The sequence below is a fragment of the Mauremys reevesii genome, linkage group 10 (genome assembly GCF_016161935.1).
Source record: "Mauremys reevesii isolate NIE-2019 linkage group 10, ASM1616193v1, whole genome shotgun sequence".
NCBI lineage: Eukaryota > Metazoa > Chordata > Testudines > Geoemydidae > Mauremys > Mauremys reevesii.
In genome coordinates, this window is record NC_052632.1 from 69,464,896 (window position 1) to 69,486,458 (window position 21,563).

Here is a 21,563-nt window from a genome sequence, read left to right on the forward strand (position 1 = left end):
TACATTAAATGTGATTTTTTTCATAACAGAATTTCTAAGGTCACATAATTACAACTTAAAAATGCAAAGGTTAAGAGGACAAATTCTTCATTCACTTATGCCAGTGGAAAGTCAGTGGAGTTACTCTGGATTTTGCATCCATGTAAAAGAGACCATCGTTTGACCCAAAAGATTTAAGGGTTTGTTACCCCTCAATGCTAAATCTATGCAAATTACACTACTATGCAATTTACTCCCATTTTCTGACTAGTTTACAAAAGGCTTGTAACTTACAGACAAATTATGTCACCTGTGACTTTTCCCCATAATTATCTTTATAAATTTACTCATGCACCACCTACAGATTTAACAATAAATTCTACTGTACCTCCTGTCTATTGCTTCTCTATACTGTATTAGCAGCATTACAAATGACTGTGCTATATACGTTCCCATGGAATGAAGAAATATTTAATTACCTGCATGGTATAAAATGTAGATACAATTTTATAAGGCACAAATGCAGCCCCAAACTCGGTACGCTTTCCCAAGGCAAGAGCCATCTATTAACAGATGTGCAGTCTATGCAAAACAATTGGGTTACTAGCACAGAACAGGAACTTTTCCTTACCTAGCATGTCACCCCGGCTCCTTTAAAGCAATGCTCATATGGCTAAAAGCATGATTACCAGTCCACTCACCCACTCAAGACACAAACAAACCTGAGCACTGAAAAGGTTTGTCTTTACACTGGGAAGAAGTTTATCCCACTGGAATAAGTCAGCATGGCTCTAACCTAAGAGAGCCTTAGTAGAGAATTTATGAACATATTAAATCAGGAAATCTCCCAATAGAATACGTGCAATATTATCTTTTTATTTTTAAAGAAAAAATTGTTTAATGCTGAAGTTTTGGGTGTAATCTCATGACGATCATAAACCGATAATACTAAGTCCCAGCATAGCAAGGCACTGAACATGATTAACTATTTAGCCTTTTTGATTAACATGCTCTAACTGCAACCTACAGCATTTCTGGCATTCCAGATTCAGACCTTTCTAGAGACCAGATGGATAGATGTCTGAATGAGGATGGTTTCATCATGCTGAGAACTATCCCACTGGGATTTCAAGTGAGCCAGCTATCACTAGTGACATGACACCAGATTTAAACTGCAGTCTCCACACTAGTGCATTTTACCACAGTAACAATTAGCTCTCCACAGACATGAAATCTGCACACAGTTCTTCTGATAGCTATGGTACATTAGTGAGCAAAAGTGGTTTATTCCAAATGATATCAAAATGCACAGAAATACATTTGTTAGTAACTTTACAAACATTAGATATCTGACATTAAAGAATAAAAGTAAATGCTGTATATGCTGTAATTTTAATATTGGCTATTGAAAGTTATAAAGTACTATATTCCCTATGGAATTACTTCCTTTTCTTATAAAGAAATGGTACAAGAAAACTAAGCGTGAACCATTTTCTTTATCTTATTTTGTCCTTCTTAGTATTGCAGGCTCTTCGTTTTAGTTACCAGCTGACCAGGAATCATAAACTAATTTTGCTGCCACAGTGTCTTCAATTGCAATCCCTGAAATATATAAGAGAATTAAAATCACCTACAACCAATACTTTGGTTGAATGAAATAATTTAATTTCACAGGGAAATAGAATGACTAGACAATGGACTAGAGAATCTTTCACACCACAATCTAGGACCCCAGTCTGGTAATGACAAGAAGTTATCACCATCAGATAGCTGTTAGGTGCCATGTGTAAAAGGAGTTTATTGGTTTCAATCCAATTCCCATTGGACATGTACCCATGCTGTAAAAGCTACAACTGGAACCAATGGATCCTTGCTAACAGGACATTCAACCTCAACCATGGTAATCCAGTCTTCTGATCACTTCCAATACCGTACTTCTTTGTCACATCACCTTCAAGTCAAACAGACTTCAGGGGCATCAGAGTAGGACATTCAGGTTGGTGCTATGTTAGTAAACCATGTAGTCATGACTTGAGTAAATGGAACTTAAACAAAATGGACAATGTATTTCTCTAGCATGTTTGCTTTTCTTTCAGTTTAGATTTTATGAGTCTTGCTACATTGAGAAAAGAGGGAAAATACACATCTTATATTGTAGCTACTGTCCTCTGTAGAGTGTGTTGGGACAGTAGCTTTGAAGATCATCAACTTTCCCATGCAAGAGGGACTTAATAAATAACAAGCCATTGTTCCTCCACATAGGAGGGGGTTGTTCTTACCCAGTGATTTGAACACTGTTGTTTTCTCAGGCAAAGCTGGTTTTGTCCCTTTCACTACCTCTCCCAGCTCGGCAAAAATCTCTGCCTGTGAAACAAATGCACATTTAGGCTTGATATCCATGACAGCCATCAAGAGAAATAAACTGGTTTTTGAGTGATTTTAAAAGAAAGAGAAGACAAAAAATTGGAAAGGTTCGGTTACTGGTAAAACAGATCATTGTTAGGTCAAGTAATATAGAAACTAGACAGAAATTCCAGAAGAATAACATGGCTTTCAGAGAAAAATATCTGCCTGAATTTCATTACTCAAAATGATCGACCTGTTACCTTGCTGACAAAGATAAATTGACTTCCATGTAGTTTACAGTTTGTTGGTTTCGCAGATGGAACCTTAAAAATGAAAGCCCTCTCTGTTATGCGTGGACATTAAAAAAAAAATCCTATGGCACTTTGTGTAAGGGCATGACAAAAGGTCCCCTCTCCTCAATTTTGTGCAGTGTGACAGCCATCTGTTTGGCTGCTGGCCTCCACACATTAGAGGCAGTTCCAATTTAATGATGCTGAAACGTGTATCATAAGGATACATAGGTGCAACAGAGCAGAATTTGTCCCATCATGTATAAATTGCTTTGGGATCTTCTGGGATGAAAGTGAAAGATTTGGAATAATTTTTGAAACATTAAACATTTTTAAGTGTAGATCTAATAAAGGATGGATCTGAAAGCAATGAGAAATGGCGCAGTGCAAAAGTAGCACCCGAGAGGAGAAGCTCTAGCATTTAAGAAAGACTTACCCTTGATAATATAACATCTCCTGATTCATTCAGAGCAGCCTCTCGAGAATCCACATATAGGACAGACTTCTTCATCACTTCATCATCCAGCTCTCTCCAGTCTGGTCTGCTTGCCCCAATGGCTAAAAGATAAGTGATTAACTTCAGAGTGAAATATTTAAAATGGATTTAACAGAAACACATTTCTCGTTCAACAGAGGTGAATAATGTCTTTCCACAGCAATGTCATCACTTATGCACAAACAGCCTGAAATTAACCTTGAGGACAAGTTCACTGATACAGAACAAGAACAGCTTGATAGACTAGGGAAAGTCCTGAGCTGTTCTCCATTCAGACTGAGCTGTACATTGTGCATCTAGGGCTTGATCCTGCTGAGCACCTTCTACTTCCATTGATGTCAAAGCAGGATTGAGCCCTTAGGTTCCAATCCTCCAAAGTGCTGTTCCTGTTATGCCTGCTGAGCACCCTCAGCCCTCATTGGGTCTAATCTTGCTCCCACTGAAATCCTTGTATTCAGTGAAAACACGACCAGGACCACTAAAATCAATTAGTTCCCTTGTAGCAGGGGTGGCCAACCTGTGGCTCCGGAGCCGCATGAGGCTCTTCAGAAGTTAATATGTGGCTGCTTGCACAGGTGCTGACTCCGGGGCTAGAGCTACAGGTGCCAACTTTCTGCTGCTCAACCCCAGGCCCTGCCCCCACTCCACCCCACCCCTTATCCCAAGGCCCCTGCCCCTTCCTGCCCACTCCTCTGAGCCTGCTGCACCCTTGCTCCTACCCCCTCTATCCCAGAGCCTCCTGTACATTGCGAAACAGCTGACTGCGGCAGGCAGGAGGGAGGAGGAGGTGCTGATTGGCAGGGCTGCGGGTGAGCAGTAGGTGGCGGGTGGGGAGGGGTTGATGGGGGGCTGCTGATGTATTACTTTCGCTCTTTGGCAATGTACAGTAGTAAATTCTGGCTCCTTCTCAGGCTCAGGTTGGCCAACCCTGCCTTGTAGGATCAGGCTGCTAGCAGTAAAGTAAAACTCATGTGGGAGCAAATCCACAATGGCAGGGTGAACTCACAAGGGGAGCAGGATTCTTTGTTAGCATTTGTCGTTAGACAGCCTTTTCCTCTGAGGCTTGGTCCTCTTGCTTACATCTCTACTCCTCTGGAAGGCTTAGCCAAAGAGGAGAGGTCATAGTGGAGGCAGAGAAAGCGAGGTAGTGCTCTGCAGAGCATTTACAAAGTAATCACAGTGAAATATCTGTCAATAAACCTGAAACTCCTTGAGCAAAATATATTATTTGTTACACAGGTGCATTCCCCAGTTTGGCCTAAGAGCTTTACCCATGTCCAGCTTGTTCCCATTCTCACAGTGTCCGCCCGCCCATCTCACACCAGTCAAAGACATTAACAAACTAATGCAAAACCAGTCAAGCCAAGTGCCTGGTTAGCACCAAGGATGGACGTACAACAACTACCCTTTCGCCCTTTAGGGCAAGTCTGACAAGGCAAGGCAACACAGGGAAGCTCACCCTGTCACTGCCTACGCTGTATCTCTGCTACAGATAATAAAAGTACTCGGTGCTCATATAGTGCTTTTCATCATAAATCACAGACCTTCAGTCTCAAAGACTGCCAAGCCCAGCCTTTCTCGAATAACAAGCGTATTTATAAAGTTGTTTAACAAACAACCACACTGCACTATAGTTTGGTATCCTGTCCAAGAACAGGCTTGGCTGGTGCTATGCTGCTCTACCATATCCTCTCTTAGTCTATCAGCCCCTCCTTCTGTTCTTCACCCTCTTCCTGCTGCTCCTGACAAAGCCCTGCTGGATGTTGTGATTGTAACATCCTCCTCAGCGGGATGTAGATATCTAAAGTAAATGACCCAATCACCCCCTTTTTCCTATTATCTCTTGCCCCTCACCACTTCCCTCTTCTCCATTCATTTGCAAAAGCCTTGAACTTCATAATTCTTTTTTATTAAGTGTTTTTGATCCAGACTGTCTTGATGTTACGTGCCTATAGAGAGAAATGCAATTAAAAGATCCCTCACTTATCCTTATCAAATCAGAACCAAAGAAGCAGTTTGCTGCAGGGAACTGTATGTGCAGACCGATGACTGAACATTATTATCTGGGATTTCTAAACCTGCAGTTTCCATTCTTTTCTTGTGACTTTGTAAGCAGTACAGTTGGAACCCATTTACAGATCTTTACTTACCGAAACAGTTTTGTGAACAAAGGCTTATCGTTAAAAAAAAATGTAAAACTCCTAGTATTAGCAACTTCTTTTGTACAGATAAACACAAATAATATTGAACTGAATGGTAAAATAATTCGCCTACACAACTTTACAGACAGTAGGGATGTGAGAACTCCAGGGTTGTCTGAATGCCTACTCATGCAGTAGGAATGCCTCTGGGGAAAAAAACAGGAGAGGTGGTCTTTGTGAATGTGTTGCCTCAGCAAATGAAGACACTAATTGATCCTGGTTGAACGCATGGCCTTCATGCTGTGAGACAGCACAGATAACAATGTCACCGGTAAAGAATTAAACAGAGTTTGAAAAATTGGTGGGAACTTCCTTTAAATTGTTCCCTCTTACAAGTTGCCTTTGTCTCATTACCAGACCACTTGGAAAGTTCACACGGTCATCTGAACCAGCTCCAAATTAAATAACATAAATAAATGCCAAGGAGCTCAGGGACTCTGTATGCTAGGGCAGCAACAACATCACCAGAAAACACAATTTAAAAAAAGAACACGGCAAAGGGACCAAACCCTGGGGTTCTCTCCATTTTTACGCAGTTCTTAACTCAGGCAAAATTCCCACTGAGATCAAAGGGATTCAGAAGAAAGAAGAAATAAAGGAGTTTGCAAAACAGGGCAGAAGAAAAGATGATAAACACCAGGGAAACAGAAGTACTACTAAAAAATCACTTTGGGAACATGTTTCTAGGATGTTGTTCAAGTCTAAGATGAAATGGACATCAAGGCCACACCTTGTTGGCCACCATAGCAAAGATGAGATTACCTGCTGCTCAAACATACAATAGCAGAATCCCTAAATAGCACTGAATACAGACACCCTGCAAGACCGTGCTCAAAGAGGAGAAGTGATTATTCTGAGAAATCTAGACCAATCTGGGCAGAAACCGACTTTGTGAGTATTATACAGCACAGCATTGAGCACATCAGAGCTAAATAAAATAATAATATAAATAATAGCAGAGAAACCCCCCTAATCAATGAGAGTCTGGCATACCGTTGATATGGGCACCTGGTTTTATCCACTCTCCAAATAAAATTGGCTTTGTTGCCATAGTGACTGTTATAATCACATCAGCTCCGGTGACAGCCTCCTGAGCAGAGGAGCAAACCTGCACTGGACCCTTAACTGAGCGAGCAAATTTCAAAGCATTCTCCTTAGTGCGATTCCATATCCTGACCTGCAAAGCAACATGGAAAGCACATAGAGATTATATAATATGAGTAACCCATCCTTGCAAAATTCCCAAACAAGCGCTTATTTTAAAAATGCTCAATGAGTTTTCTTCATTATCATTACTCATCCTGGCAAAGAGCAGGTGAGTAGATTTTGTGTCTGGGCTAGTACATCTTCATGATTATCTTCCAATGCTAGGATAACAGTTCATGGCATCTTTATATTTATAAAATACATTTTAAATAGAAAATCTGAACTGATCGAGGCTGCAGGAAGCTTGTCCAAGAAACTTATATACGGTAGGATTTTCTCAAATAGAGAAATGAGTAAGTCTGAAACTTGACTTTGTTTCCAGCATGCGTTATTAAAATGCTTTGAGATGGGAGGAGGAAAGGCTACAGAAGTGCAATGTCTAGAGACATTTTGTTGAAATATGCTGAAGCCATTAGATACAACTTTATTGGTTATTATATACGTTATTTGTTATTGGTGTTACTGAAAAAATAATTGAGAAAAATAAATCTTCTCCTTTGAGATGCATTCCTTGGCTTACCTCTTTAAATGAGAACTGCTCTGTGAAGACCTCATAATGACTATGGGCTTGAACACCAGCTCCTAGAATGCACAGCACTTCTGAATCAGCTGGCATTAAGAACTAAAATATATCAAGTTAGAAAATAAATCAGTGACAGTAGTCATGGAAAAAACACAGTTGTGATGATGATCCACTACTTAAATTAAATCCCCTCAATCTTAGGCACATTTACATGGGAGAGGCATATTTACACTAGAGCGATTATTTTTAAACTTTGTACAGAGGGGTCATTGATTCCTTTGTGTATCCATACTAAATACACAAATTCGAACTTGAGTCCACACATCACCGGGCCAGCTCTTTTTTTGGAAGCGACTGTGGCTATCCCACAGTTCCCCGCACTCGCTGCCCCCCATTGAATTGGGATTTTCACCCCAATGCTTGTCACTTTGGGTGAGGGGACAGGACTTCTTGGCGTTGGAGTTGCAGAGCAGATGCACTGCAGGGGCTCTCCTCCTGACTGGCGGAACATGAGGGAGACAGCTGCATCCTCTGCAAGTCAAGTCCTGGTAAGCTTACAGTACAGGAGTTATTAGTTAGTGCTGTTAGCTGCTCTCTCCTGGCTGGAGGCAATGCAAAGCAGAAAAGATGAGCGTTATGCCAGTGAACGGAAGTGACGGAAAAGACTTGACCTCTTTGCCTGCCAAGTGGCTGCTGGCTGAGGTGGTCATCATTCTAGCAAAAAACTCTGTAAGCGAAGGGTCATTCTTATAATGCAAAACTCTGTTAAGCGAGGTCATTCTCTGTTAAAAGTAAAAAGTCTTATATGCACACAGTACACAGTAAGTAACAATCACAGATGCACACTAATTCCACTAATTAGATGCATACCCTGACACCTCTCCCAAGAAACCTCTTGCTGAGGCTTTCAGCTGCTCTCTGAGAGCTTTTTGAAATATCCCCAGAGGACTATTGCTCCATTGCTGTTTGGTTAGACCTGCTGTTTGTTTAGTTTCATATTTAAAAATGTTTATATAGTATTTCTATTTTTTATATAAATCCCTGTTCTTAAAATGTCCTAAGAGAAACTTTTGTGGGCTTGATTCAATTTGCACTTTTGCATTTGTATTGATGTAGCTACATCTATGTATGTAGTTACACCAGTATAAACCCCCAGTGCAGAAATGCTGCACTGGGGGTGAAACAGGGCTTACACCAGTGCAAAGCATTGGCACAGAGGGATTGCACCTACATCAGGGTAGCTATAAGAGAATAAATATCCCCAGGATAGACAGGATCTCATTTACTGGCGTGCAATTCCATTGACACCACCAGTGGCGCGGGTATACTAGGGCAAAATGTAGCCCTATAAGTTACAACCCTTATCCCACAAAATTTTGCAGACTATACATTGTTGTTGCAGACACCACTCAAAGAAAGGATGAAATGCCTTTTATTTAGCAATCCTGTAGGACAGGATGTGCATCCCAAAACTGGGATAATGGGCTTGGAAGAAGTGCCATGCCCCCAGACAGTAACCAGCTAATCTAGCCTCAGTCCGAGTGTTTGTTTAAAGAGTTGTTTATCTGCTCTTTAAAAAAAAGGAGGAAGAGGAAGAAGAAGAAAAATACTAGAATTGAAGCTTCCTACTTGTCACTTGTTCATATCCCTTTTTAAACTGAGTCAAATTGCTGAAAATGGTACTAGTCTGGGACAATTATTTTTCCTTCTAAGCAAGAGAGATTACATTTCAGCCCTGGCCAGGTATGGCCCACGTCTGACATCCCTGATTTAGAACACTCCAGAGAGGTGAACTTCACTAAGAACAGGATATGTGTCCACCAGTCAGTTTTTACAAACAAGGGTGGCTTGAGGCTCAAAACTTAAAATTCACTCCTCTGGTAGCTCTGAATTTCCCTGTTTAATCATCCTCTGTGGTTCACCAGGAACTAGGAAGGGAAAAGAAGGGATGTTTGAACCTAGCCCCAGCCACCTGCATTTCTTGTTTGTGCATTTGCTATGGCCACTCTTGTACTTGGAGCCTTTGAACTATATGGGCTTTCAATGCCTGTTGAATTGACTCTGCTGCAAAGAAATAAAAAAAATCTCATCTAACAGATTTATCAAAGCTAAGAGCTCATTTTGATTCTTGTTACACAGACTCTGTAGCATTGATTTCAAAAGTTCCGTACACAAAAGTATTGGCTTATTGAAGAGGAACTGCCATAAAGAGGACAAGATGACAACTGAAAGCTGGGCTCAAAGAGTCCTGAAAATCTCACAGAGCAGCAGGTGACAGATAAGGGTCTGATCTGGAAGTTCTAATACAGGCACAGCTCCTTTGAAGTCACTGCATCTGAAGAAGTGAGGTTTTTTAGCCGTGAAAGCTTATGCCCAAATAAATCTGTTAGTTTTTAAAGGTGTCACCGGACTCCTTGTTGTTTTTGTGGAGCTTTGCTTGTGTAAAGTCTTCAGAATCTGGTTTTAAGGGGGGAAGGTCTGAGCTGAGAGTAGCCCTACAGTTTAACATCTCAGGAATTCATTGTGTGATGCATGGCTAGAAAGTGTTAGCAGCAAAGAGTCTTGTAGCACCTTATAGACTAACAGACGTTTTGGAGCATGAGCTTTTGTGGGTGAATACCCACTTCGTGGGATGCATGGGTATTCACCCACGAAAGCTAGTCTATAAGGTGCCACAAGACTCTTTGCTGCTTTTACAGATCCAGACTAACACGGCTACCCCTCTGATAGAAAGTGTTAAACATCCTGCAAAATAAATAACCCTCAAAAGACATATAGGGAGATAATGTTTGTGTTTTTGTGTATTTACATATGTATGAGTAGGGTCCACAATGTAATCAACAGTCCCTGTCTATGCTGTATTCGGATATCATTTAAATGAATTGTGAACATCTCTCTTTGAAATGTACTGTGAATGGTGAGGGAAAAAGCAAATGGCCTTATGTTAATTCATATAGTTAAGTACCGGTGATGGACCTCCTTCAAAGTCATCCTAATTACCTTTTGTTCCTTGAGGAATTCCAACTTGTCAAAAGACATGAAATTGTACAAAAGATCCTTGGGTCCTGATTCTGTCATCTCAGATCTGCTTAAGCTTCTTCGGGGGAAGTTTGAGTTGCAAGATTGAGGTCTCAGTTATGCTGATACGCCTTGAATGTGATATTTGGACATTGGACTATAAACTAAGAACTATTTCTGAAAGGTTTCAGAGTAGCAGTCGTGTTAGTCTGTATCTGCATAAAGAACAGGAGTACTTGTGGTACCTTAGAGACTAGTCCAGTCAATATTTACTAGTCTCTAAGGTGCCACAAGTACTCCTGTTCTTATTTCTGAAAGAACTCTTTGCAACTATGAAGCTCACCATCTCTGCTGTGAATCCGTACCTAAATGAATTGAACTCATGTCTGTATGTATATTGACCTTTTAACCATATTCTCTCTCTTGTTTTTTAATAAATTTTAGTTTAGTTAATAAGAATAGGCTGTAGTGTGTATTTGGGTAAGATCTGATACATTCATTAACCTGGGAGGTAATGTGTCCGATCCTTTGGGATTAGTAGAACCTTTTCTATAATGAAATAAGATTTACAGAAATGTTCATCATATTTGACGTGGGTACCTGGATGGAGGCCCGAGGCTGGATGACTTTAAGGGAACTGTGTTGTTTGGACTTCTGAGTAACCAGTAAGGTAATAAAGAAACTGTTCTATGCTGGCTTGGTAAATCTAAGTATTGGAATATCCACCAGCTTTTGTGGGTTTGGCTGCCCCATTCTTTGCAGTTCACCCTAATTGAGTGACCACAGCTGGCTCCCCACTAGGACCCCGGTCACCCATTGTTCGCCCCTTCTCCACTCCAAATGGAGTGGCTCTTGGGGATAGATACTTCACGTCTGTGTTGGCTGTAACTCCATTGATTTGGGTGGAATTACATCAGCATAAGACCGATGTACCAGAGAAGAGAATCTGGTCGTCAGTCTAAAGCAGGAGAGTTAGTGGGCCAGGAAACATAGCACTTATCGAATCTGCCCATCTTCATTTTATCATTCTTGCGCTTGGAAGCCTAAAACTTTCCTTCCAACTGATGGCCTCGGAAGGGTTAGCTGCTTTATTCCCAGCATTAACAGACCAGCCAAATATTTTTAAATTAGTATTTGAAGATTTATTTGTATTAATATTCCTACTTTGAATTGGAAGTTATGTGGAGTAGCAGAGTGGCCAGACTGGGGAAGACGCTGTGTAGTCTAATCAGTTTTAATTTATCACTGCACTTACCCAAAGCCCTGTAGGTGCATACATAAGGCAACAAACAAATCACTGAGCAAAACTACTCCACTATATTCTCAGAACAGTTCACAGAGTGAATCGCTGCCATATCACATACAATACAAGCATGAATACCTTTTCTTTGATAAAATAACTGATTTTTTTAAACAAGGAAAATGAAGTAGAGCTAATCTATCTGGCCTTCAGTAAGGAATTTCATACACACAGGAAATTAGTAATTCAGATGAAGAAGATGGGGATTAGGGTAAGAACTGTAAGGAGGTTAAGAAACCGGCAAAAGGGGAGAAGACAAATGGTGGTGCTGAAAGGAGAACACCTGGGCTGAAGGGAGGTTACTAGCGGAGTTCCTAAAGGATCAGACGTGGGACTTCTGTCTTTGGCACAAAAAGTAGGAAGGTGCTAGTAAAATTTACTGATGACATGAAGTTGGGAGGCATTGTCAATACACAGGAGGAATGGAATTTTATACAGGAAGAACTGGATGACACTGATGACCTGGAGTAATAGAAATGAGATGAAATTTAAAAGTGCAAGGTCATGAACATAAGAACTAATAATAAGAATTTCTGCTATCAGCTGGGGACTCATCAGTTGAAAATGACAGAGGAGGAGAGATACCTGGTTGTGTTAGTTGATGTGCCGTGAACGTGATACAACTGTGAAATAGGCAAATGTTGTCCTAGGATATATCAGGTGAGGCATTTCCAGTCTCTCTCGCAGGCATGTATGGCATTTGCAGAGCAACATTTTATAGATGCAGTTGTAGGTCCATAAGCCATTTCAAGGCCTCCTCTGTGACACTGTGGATATCATCAAATTCATCTTTGAATCCATATTTGGGACACTGTTCTGATGTGTTCATTGGTTTGGATGTTCTCACTGCAGTCACATGAAACAGAGTCTTTGATTTTCCACTTGTGCATCAAGTAGCTGCATCTTCCACTATTTCTTTGGATGTGGGTCAATGTGGTCCCAAGTCTGTGTGGCAGGTCGAAACCGAGGAGGTATTTGTTGGGTCAGTAATAATGTGCTTGTTTGGAACAGCAGAGGAGGTCCAGACACTTCGCCATTCCCTCGCCAGATCCAGAGACTAGAAGTGATCAAGTGTGGTCCATAGTAGCTTTCACAATTTCAGGTGTGATGGGGGTATGTTATCCATATACTGCCAGATGGGAGGTTCTGCGTAGTCTTCAGCACATTTAAATTCTTGTGCTGTGGCTATACAGGTCTCTCGCAACTTACGCGCATTTAATATGCGCGATTTCAGCTTTACGCTGAAAGGCCTGGAGTCCGGGAGGGGGCGTGGCCTCAAGATTTAAAGGTCCTGGGGCACCAGTTGTGGCTGGGAGTCCCAGACCCTTTAAATCACCCAGGGGGCTCCCAGCTGCAGAGGTGGCTGGTAACCCCTGGGGCGAACTAAAGGGCCCGAGGCTCCAGCCACCGTGGAGCTCCGGGCCCTTTAAACGCCAGCCCCAGCCCGTCTGCCAAAGCTGCGGGCGGGATTTAAAGGGCTCCTCCAGGCTCCCCGCCGCAGTGGGAAGCCCCATGGAGCCCTTTAAATCCCGCCCAAAGCGCCAGTGGCGGGACCGGGGGGCATTTAAAGGGCCCCACCGGGCTCCCCGCCATGGTGGGAAGCCTGGCGCAGCCCTTTAAATCCCACCCGCAACTCCGGCAGCGGGATGGGGGGTGGCATTTAAAGGGCTCCACTGGCGGGAAGCCTGGCGGAGCCCTTTAAATCCTGCCCGCAGCTCCAGCAGCAGGGCCAGGGGGGGCATTTAAAGGGCTCCGCCAGGCTCCCCGCGGCGAGGAGCCTGGTGGAGCCCTTTAAATGCCCCCGCCCCGGCCCCGCCATCAGAGCTGTGGGCGGGATTTAAAGGGCTTGGGGTTTTGACTATACGCGGTTTTCGCTTTACGCGATAACCGTGGAACGGAACCCCCGCCTAAGATGCGACAGACCCGTATCTCAACAGACAGTTGGAGGTTCGATGTTTGTTAATACCGAAAGCCACAGTAGAGGTCTTGATTTTAAAGTTTCCGTGATGATTTGCATAGTCTGATTCAGCTGCCTCTCCACAAGCTCAGTATAGCAGCTTCTTATCCACACCAGGGCACAATACTCTGCAACTGAGTACACAAGGACCAAGGCCAATGTTCCTAGAACCAGGACAGTTGATCCCCAGCTTGTTCCCACTAACTTTTAAATAATGTTGACATGAGTTTTTGCTTTCAAGGCTACTTTCTTGAGGTGGTCATGAAAGGTCAGTGTGCAGTCAAGAATGCCACCGAAATATGTTGGCTTTGGGTTGTAATGCAGTTTCACCATGAAACTTGACAGTTAAGAGTGTTTTGTGCAATTCTATTGTCAAAGTGGAAAGTAGAGGCTACCGATTTGCTTGGAGTTGGTCTCAGCTTTTGGAAGTTGTAGACAGGTCGGACTCACCCCTGCGGCGCCTCCTGCTGGTGACTCCGGGAATTAGCTCAGTTCCAGTCCAGAGCGCCTCTGCAGGCCGGTGAGCCACCTGTCTTCAGGTGCCTTGGACCCGGTGCCCTTTTACATGGGGTGCTGCCCCCTAGCAGTAACCCCTTTCTCTTAGGGTCTCCCCTCCTCAGGGAACCCTCACCCTCTATTCCTACCTTGCCTCAGTATTGGCTACTGCCAGTCATTGTCTAGCCCCACACTCTGGGGCAGACTGCAGTATCAGCCTACTCATCACAGGCAAAGGGGTTTGGACCTGCTGCCTTGGCCTACCCCTGGGCTGCCCTCTGCAACCCCTAGTACCTGTTAGCCCACTGCTAGGCTGCAGCCTGGGGCTTTCTAAGGCAGGCCCTGTTCAGTTTGGGGCGTGGCCCCAGCTGCAGCCACTTCCCCCAATCAGCCCCCCTAAAGGCTGCTTTCTCCTGCCACAGCCCTATCCCAGGGCTGTTTTTAACCCCTTCAGGGAAGGAGCAGGGGTTCACCCTGCTACAGAAGTATTTTTCCATGAGCTTAAGGTCAGATCTAAGGGTCACTTCAGGTTCTTTAAAGCTACTTGCCTAAGTGGCGAGTGCCAAACCATCAGCGTACGCAAACTTCTGCACTATCATTTCAGGCATATCGTTCGTGTATACACTGAAGAGTATTTACAGTAAAGATAGAGAAGTATTAATGTAATTGTACAAGGCACTAGTAAGACCTAATTTGGAATACTGTGTACAAATCTGATTACTCATGTTCAAAAAAGGTGACCTCAAACTGGAACAGGTGCAGAGAAAAGCTGCTAGGTGATCAGGAGCATGGAGGACCTATCTTCTGAGAGGGCACTGGAAGAGCATGGCTTGTTTAGCCTAGCAAAATGAAGGATGAGAGAGGATATGATTACTCTCTACGAAGATATTGTGAGATAAACAACAGGTAGGGAGAAGAGCTATTTAAGTTAAAGGAAAATGTTGGCACAAGAATAAATGGGTACAAACTGGCCATGACTGAATTTAGGATGGAAGTTAGAAGAAAGTTTGTAGTCATCTGAGGAATGAGGTTTTGGAACAGCCTTCCAGTAGAAGTTGTTCGGGTAAACAACCTAATTAGTCTGAAGATAGAGCTTGATAAATTTTTGAGTGGGACTATATAATGGAGTTGCATGCAGTGATGGGGGTTGGGCTTCATGGCAAAGGGGGTCCTTCCAGTCTTATGTCTGATGTTCCTAAATCTCATGATGCAGGGCTTCAGTTGGTCACCTGTAGGGGTTAGGACGGATTTTTTCCTTGTTGTATTCTGGGGAGTGGTTCTCCTGCCTCTAAAGCATTGGAGATGGCCACAGATGGCATCACCAGACCGGGTGGGATCGTGATCTGATGTGGTACAGAAAAATTCTCTCTCAGATGCTTGGCTGGTGGGTCTTTCTCACATGCTCAAGGTCATACCAACTGCTATTTTAGGTTGGGAAGGAATTTTCCCCAGGTCATATTGGCAGGGATCTTGGGGCTTACTTGCCTTTCTCTGCGACATGCAACTTACTAGGATCATCTTGAATATCTCATCTAATCAATTCCCTGCTATTGTAGAGGGCTAGGTCATTGGTTCACATTGGTCCCTCCTATTCGCTGTCTATGGTAAACAATAGTTTAGTCTATTTCAAGTTATTGGGCTCAATACTGGGTTAACTGGGCGGATCTAGTGGCCTGTGATATGCAAGAGGTCTGACTAGATGATCTGGTGGTCCCTTCTGGCCTTAAACTATATTACTCTACACAACTCCCTTGGAATTAAAATAGAAACAACCAAATTTTAGGCTTTTCTTTGAGGATTGAACATTGTCATAAATCTAGTACCTATAATTAAAGAGAACTGGCATGGATTGAAAGCCTCAGATGCGAATGCGATCTAAGACCTCTAAGCTATTTTACATGACACCATGTCACAGGACAATTGGCCCAGCTCTCCTGTTCCAATTCAGGTGTGCCCTAGTTTGGTGTTATGAGGAGGGAGGGACTGCCCCTGGGAGTTATGAGAGACAGCCCAAAGGCAAGAGAGAGTCCAGAGGCTGAGAGAGAGCTGGCCCTGAAGGAAGGAGCTGTGAGTTCCGTGTTGAGCAGTGAGCCAGATCAAGCCAGTGAAAGTGGAAGGCAGTTGAGGAATCACATACAAGTTTCCCCAGGCCAGAGAACCATGGATAGAGAGGGCTGAAGGCTGCAAGCGGCAGAAGGAGACATCTGCTGGCTGAAAGACCAGAGAGAGCTCAAGGCTGGCAGACGATGTAGGGGTGAGCTTGCTGATGTCTTCAGGTGAGAGCCAGAGCCAGACTTGAGAATCAAACAGGGCACAGAAGCAACCCAGGTTGAGGGGCTGGGGTGAGGCATGGTGAGAGATGCCAGAGCTGTACCCAAGAGCCTGAGCATAGTGAGAGACATCAGAGCTATACTTGGTGTGTTCATGGGCTGTTGTGACTTGAAAGATTGGATGTACTGTGGAATTGGGGAATGTGAACTGTGTTGAGGAATTCTGGATTACAATTTTGGGACTCTTGTAATAAATAAATGCTGGAAAGGGTATTGGTACCTGGAAAGATTACCTGGAGTTACTGGGGACTCTGGATGAAAGGGGTAACTGCGGCAGTTTCCTGGGTTGTGCAGTGGCATTCTGCGGGAGGGCACTCGAGGAAGGGTTGCCTTGTCACATACCAATAATCTACTTCAACCCATTTTATAAAGCATAAGACCTACCTTGGTAGCTATCGCGGAAACTGCAGCAGTTCGTTTTGCTGTAATGACACTGCCATCCATGACCTTTTAAAGAAGAAAATCAAACAGACTGAAATGAACACTGAAAACGTAATGCCAGATGCTTTCTCCATGTGTGAATTAGTGCTTAACAACTGATATATCATGTGAAGGGACAAGGAAAACCCGAGAGAAGATGATTATTAATGCAACACTTGCAAATATATTCTAAATTGGCAGATTCTCTTCCCTGCTCCACTGCTTTCGTGACACTCAGGCAGCACAAAGCGAGTGGAAATTGGCCATCATCACAGTGTCATTGACCCAACATAACCATTTCTACACCATAGTTCCTGGAGACCCCAGTACCGGGGGTGTTTCAGGGCAATGAAGGCATGGCCAGAACACACAGCACTCTGGCTAGCATTGGGGACCATTGCAAGCAAGTATATGATGGAGCAGCCCTTAGGCTGCTCTAACCTGTGCCAGGGCCCAGGCAGAGAATCATGGAGCCATAATCAGGTGCCCCCCTACCTTATGCTTCACTCAGGGTGGGCACTGGCTCTATATAGACTCTGGCTCTATATATTCAATTATCATGTGAAAATGGATTGTGGAGCCTCACTGAGAAACAGACACTTTCACTGTTCTGGCCCTTCTGAAACCATTATCCTCATTTTTAATTAAGAAAGATAATATCCCAAAATTCCTACTATAGCCCCCCAACCCGATCCTCACAGAGGCCAACAGCAAAACTCGCATTGCCTTTAACAGTTCGGAATATTTGGCAATTTATTCTTTCCCCCTAAAATATCAACTAAACATGGTGTCAGGGGATTTCTTCAAATAAACAGTTTCACTTCAAATCACCAGTTTCAGAAAACAAAGAAAGAAGTACAGATTAAAAAGAATGAAACAGACAAGACTGAGGGCCAGATTCTCAGCTGACACAAATCGCCATAACTCCACTGACATGAATGGAATGATGGTGATTTACACCAGCTATGTCATCTAAAATTGAAATATGATTTTGACAGACTTAACAAAACAGAATGCATCAATGCACACTGAACTTACAGCTTTTAAAGAGCCATTTCTTGGGTCAAAGAGTAATATAGTTGCTTGGTGAGAGGGAACAGAAGAATCCTTTTTGTGTTCATAGAAGGTTACCAGTTTAGTTGTTAGAGCATCGTCCTTTGCACTGTAAGCAGGCATGACCCCTAAAAATCTTTGAAAGAGAAAAAAATATACATTTAACATCAAATTTTGTAATTTGTTAGCTAACTAGCAAGAAGTTAATAAGCAACTGCTTTTGATCTCTAATGTAATATAGCCCTCTCTACAGCCCTACTTTTTCTCTTCTCCACTTCTAAATTGCATGACATTTTTTAGGCTATTTAAATATGTGTTTTCTAAAGAAGGATCTAATCTGCCCTCAGTGGGAGTTCTGCCATTGACTTCAGTTCATCTTGGTACTGCAGAGGGCGGGCCGATGGGCACACTTTATAACAGCCTGAATGGCTGATCTTCACCATAGATTTTAAAGGACAAAAAGCACTTTCCCCATTCCCTTTGCAGCCAGCCAGAGAACTCGTTTGAAGGAAGCATCAGCCAGGGCCGTCCTTACCCATATGAAAACTACGCAGCTGCATAAGGCACCGGGAAATTTGGGGCACCTGCCTGCTGCTCCAGCCTGGTCGGGCACTTCAGAGACTGTAGCGGTTTGCAGAGTGCTCGCCAGGAGTAGACGGGGACAGGGGACAGGGGACACGACAGGAGAGGGGAAAGCTCGCTGCGCTCTGCCTGCCTTGTTGCTCTCATTGCAGTATCCGAGCTGGAAATCTCCCTAACCAGACACAGCCGGGGAATATCACAGCAGCTGCCCAAGGGCCAGCCAAGAAAGCCCTCACCGTGGGGAGGGACTGAGAAAGGGATCCCTCCCTCTCCCCACTCTGGCTCAGGACGAGAGGGGCGCCCGTGATGGGGATCCCTGGAGTGTGCACCCCTCCTCCCTACTTACCCGCTGTACTTCTGCACCGGCACCACGGTGCGCATGGGCTGCACGACGCCGCCCTCCGCGCCGCTGGAGAAATTGGCCAGGGCAGCTTCCAGCGAAGGGATCAGGAGGCTGGCGCGGTGCAAGTGCTTCTCCACCACCTCGGAGCCCAGGAAAACCGGCGGCGCAGCGCTCATGGTGACCAGCGCACGGGCCGGACGGGAGCACAGACTCTCGTGCGCCTCCGGCTGCAGCCTCTTGTGCCCGCTTGGCTGTAAGTTCTGTCCGGGACCCCCGCGGCCACCCTCCTTGCCAGGCTGCTGCAACTGCGCCACCTAGTGGGTGCACAAGACAGGGCCGGGATGTGACCCCGCTGCCACGTCCCAATTGCTATGGACGGAGCCCCCTTATCTTGGAAAGGGGGGAATCAGCGCGGGGGAATCTCAGGGCTACACGTCACGGGGGAGCGGGCGGCTCATTTTTCTCGTCATTCTCAGGAACGCGCTCTTATGGGGAACTCCCCCCACTGTGCGGCTCTCAGTCATTATTATCCCTTACTGTGGGGTGTCCCGCTCGCTGCGGAGGGAGGTCACCCGCCACGGGGAGAGGGTAAACCCACGGTGCGTGTGGGCAGGGGATAACGGAATGCCTCATGGAGGGAGCCTCCGTGGTGGGAACTGTCCCCGTCTGAACCCAGCCCTGCAGCCCGTTTGTTCCACGTGGGTGACACGCTCTGGGCACGGGCAAGGCATTTCCCATACAGGAGCACATTGGTTCCCACGGGATCCCAGTTTTTGCAACGTCTCTTCACTAACCCCACGCCCTGCGCTGTGGAGTCACCACTCCTGCCCCAGCTACTGAGGGAGCCTACGAAATCTCCGGGTACGAGCGCAGCTATGAAAGGGGAGAATGCGGGACTGGTGGTGGCTATTTATTTAACCGTGGGGCACGGGGCCTCGAACCGCCCCCCGCTCACCCGTGCGCCGCCCAAAGAAGAACTGATCACTGGGCACAGCGCACACACAGCCCTGGCGGGCACCCCACCAGGGGCGCGTCTCAAGAGACGGCGGGGGCCAATGGCGAGCCGTGGGAATTACTAGCGGGAGTGGGAGGGGCTTTGCGCCGCCACGCAGGCGCACGCCGCACACCATTCGGCCGCACGGAGCGAGCTGTGACAGAGGACCGTCTGGGTGTCTCGTCCAATCCCGAGCAGGGAGCAGTAGAGGCTGCTTGCCTACAGCTAGAAGGTCAAAGCGACGCGGTGTATGCTGGGAAGGCAGAGTCATCCTCCGGTGGCGCCATCTTGTTTCTCTCAGCGGACGCCGGGGACAGCTGCGGGAGCGGCACGGAGAGGATGAAGGGGATCCCGACGATCGCTCGTTCCCTCTCGGTGAGTGCGGCGGGATGGGGGGCAGAGCGAGGAGTCCCTACACCCGGAAGGGGGCTGGGGCTGCGGCGGGGTTGACCCTGGGCTCGCTGTCGGGTAAGGGGACCAAGGGCAGCCCCCTTCCCTGCTGAGGTGCGGAGCTGAGACCGAGGGAGGGGCGTGTGGGAGAGTGGAGCGGAACCCGCGGCGGTGCCGGGTGTCCGGGGCAGGGAGCGGGGCTGAGCGTCTGAAGGTCACCTCGGCCCCAGCCCGACACTCGCTCGGCGGGTGGGAGTCCGCGCCTGTCCCCGGCCAGAGCAGCTTCCCTCGGGCTCCCGTAGGGACCCGCTACCTGCCCTTCTCCCTACCACCCGGAGACGAGCAGTCTGTTCCCTGCTGGGGGAGGCCGGGCTGGATAGCCTGGGCCGCCGCTCCGAGTTCCCGTGGGAGCCGCGCAGTGAACAGGTGTGGGAGGAGTTCCTCGGGAGGCAGGTGACGGGATCGCCTTCCCTTGCCAGCGTTATTCCCTGCAGGGCTCTTGAACCTGCATCCTCCCCTTGTTAGTGCCTTAGCCTGCCCCGTTTGCTCTTGGATTTGACTTGTGTCAGGCACGTACTGGAGAAACTCTAACCATTATTGCGGGCCTACTGGGAAAGGTGCCTTCTCTGTTGCAGATAGTGGCACAGGTAGGCTAATACATATCTTGGGAGCCCTAGTATTTTTCTGTATAAATTGTAGATATGTCTGTACTGCTGACTCAAAGTGGGGAAAGAGTCTGGAGATTAAGTAATTATCACCTTTGTGGTGATAAAACCTATATTGAGATACTAGTAGCTTCAAAATATATTAACCAGACCTGTCACTAAGTGAAAAGCATGTAATAGCGTAACCAGAAAGACACGGTAACTTATGTTAATGGCCTAAAGATCAACAACATGTCTGATTGGTTCATTTCTTTATGTCACTTAATTTTTACTTGTTACTCTCAGGTTTTGGGGAGAAAGTGAGTCTTTAGATGAAAAGTAGACTTAATATGTGAGGAAGTGAGTAATGATGTTTCACACTTGAAGTTTGATTATACTTCTTGGTTTGGGGAATTTTAGGCTGTGTGGGATGCTCTTATGTCATTGTCTATCTCTTCAGTTTGGAGGCCTTCCATTTCTGACTTTTGACTACTGCTGTATTTTCTTTGCAGTCCTGAGTCTAACCCAGAGGCGCACAAGCAGTGGGATGCCCTCCCCAGGGGGAGGGGACACCACAAGACTATTAAGGGTGCAAGAACCTGACAGTGTGCTGAAGGCCAGGGTCAGGAGGGGCTCTGTCCATGGCTCCCTGCTCTTCTTGCTGTGGAACAGCAGATATCTTTCTCTGCTGGAGAGGCTACCCGGCCCCCCACGCTACCCTGGACTACTGGCCCTGCTGGACAGAACCCTCTCCTGACCAGTAGTACAGAGCCCTGTCTGCTTTCCCTACCAGACAGGCCCCGTGCTAGGGAAGCCGTGGGGGCTGACAAGGCCACTGCAGGGAACAGAAGGCTTTCTTGACTGCCACATGGTGACTAGCCCCCCGGATATATGGGGGGTGGAGTGGGGGTGGTATATATAGGAAATGAATTTCCAAAGGGGGGGCTCAGCTAAAAAAGTTTGAGACTGTTTTGTTCAAAGTCAATATGTCATCTA

General features: G+C 45.6%; 2 protein-coding genes across 3 annotated transcripts in view; one reads left to right on the forward strand and one right to left on the reverse strand.

The window, feature by feature from the left end:
• CRYM (crystallin mu) lies at positions 1-19,804 on the reverse strand. Of its 2 annotated transcripts, none has more exons than XM_039491496.1 (9): positions 19,667-19,804; positions 18,543-18,853; positions 17,600-17,750; positions 16,526-16,588; positions 7,039-7,140; positions 6,306-6,489; positions 3,052-3,173; positions 2,259-2,343; positions 1-1,581 (listed from the first exon to the last, which is right to left on the reverse strand). In XM_039491496.1, the coding sequence occupies exons 1-9, from the start codon at positions 19,802-19,804 to the stop codon at positions 1,517-1,519; spliced, it is 1,221 nt and encodes a 406-aa protein (XP_039347430.1). In that variant the 3' UTR covers positions 1-1,516. The 2 variants fall into 2 exon arrangements, with proteins under 2 accessions (XP_039347430.1, XP_039347431.1); XM_039491497.1 differs by lacking the exon at positions 19,667-19,804 and adding an exon at positions 19,495-19,552.
• Positions 19,776-21,563, forward strand: part of LOC120373272 (cytochrome b-c1 complex subunit 2, mitochondrial) — a 16,273-nt gene continuing 14,485 nt past the window's right edge. The window contains exon 1 of the mRNA XM_039491494.1: positions 19,776-19,908. Within this exon, the coding sequence (XP_039347428.1) occupies positions 19,873-19,908 (36 nt within the window). The 5' untranslated portion in view covers positions 19,776-19,872. The remainder of the gene's footprint in view (positions 19,909-21,563) is intronic.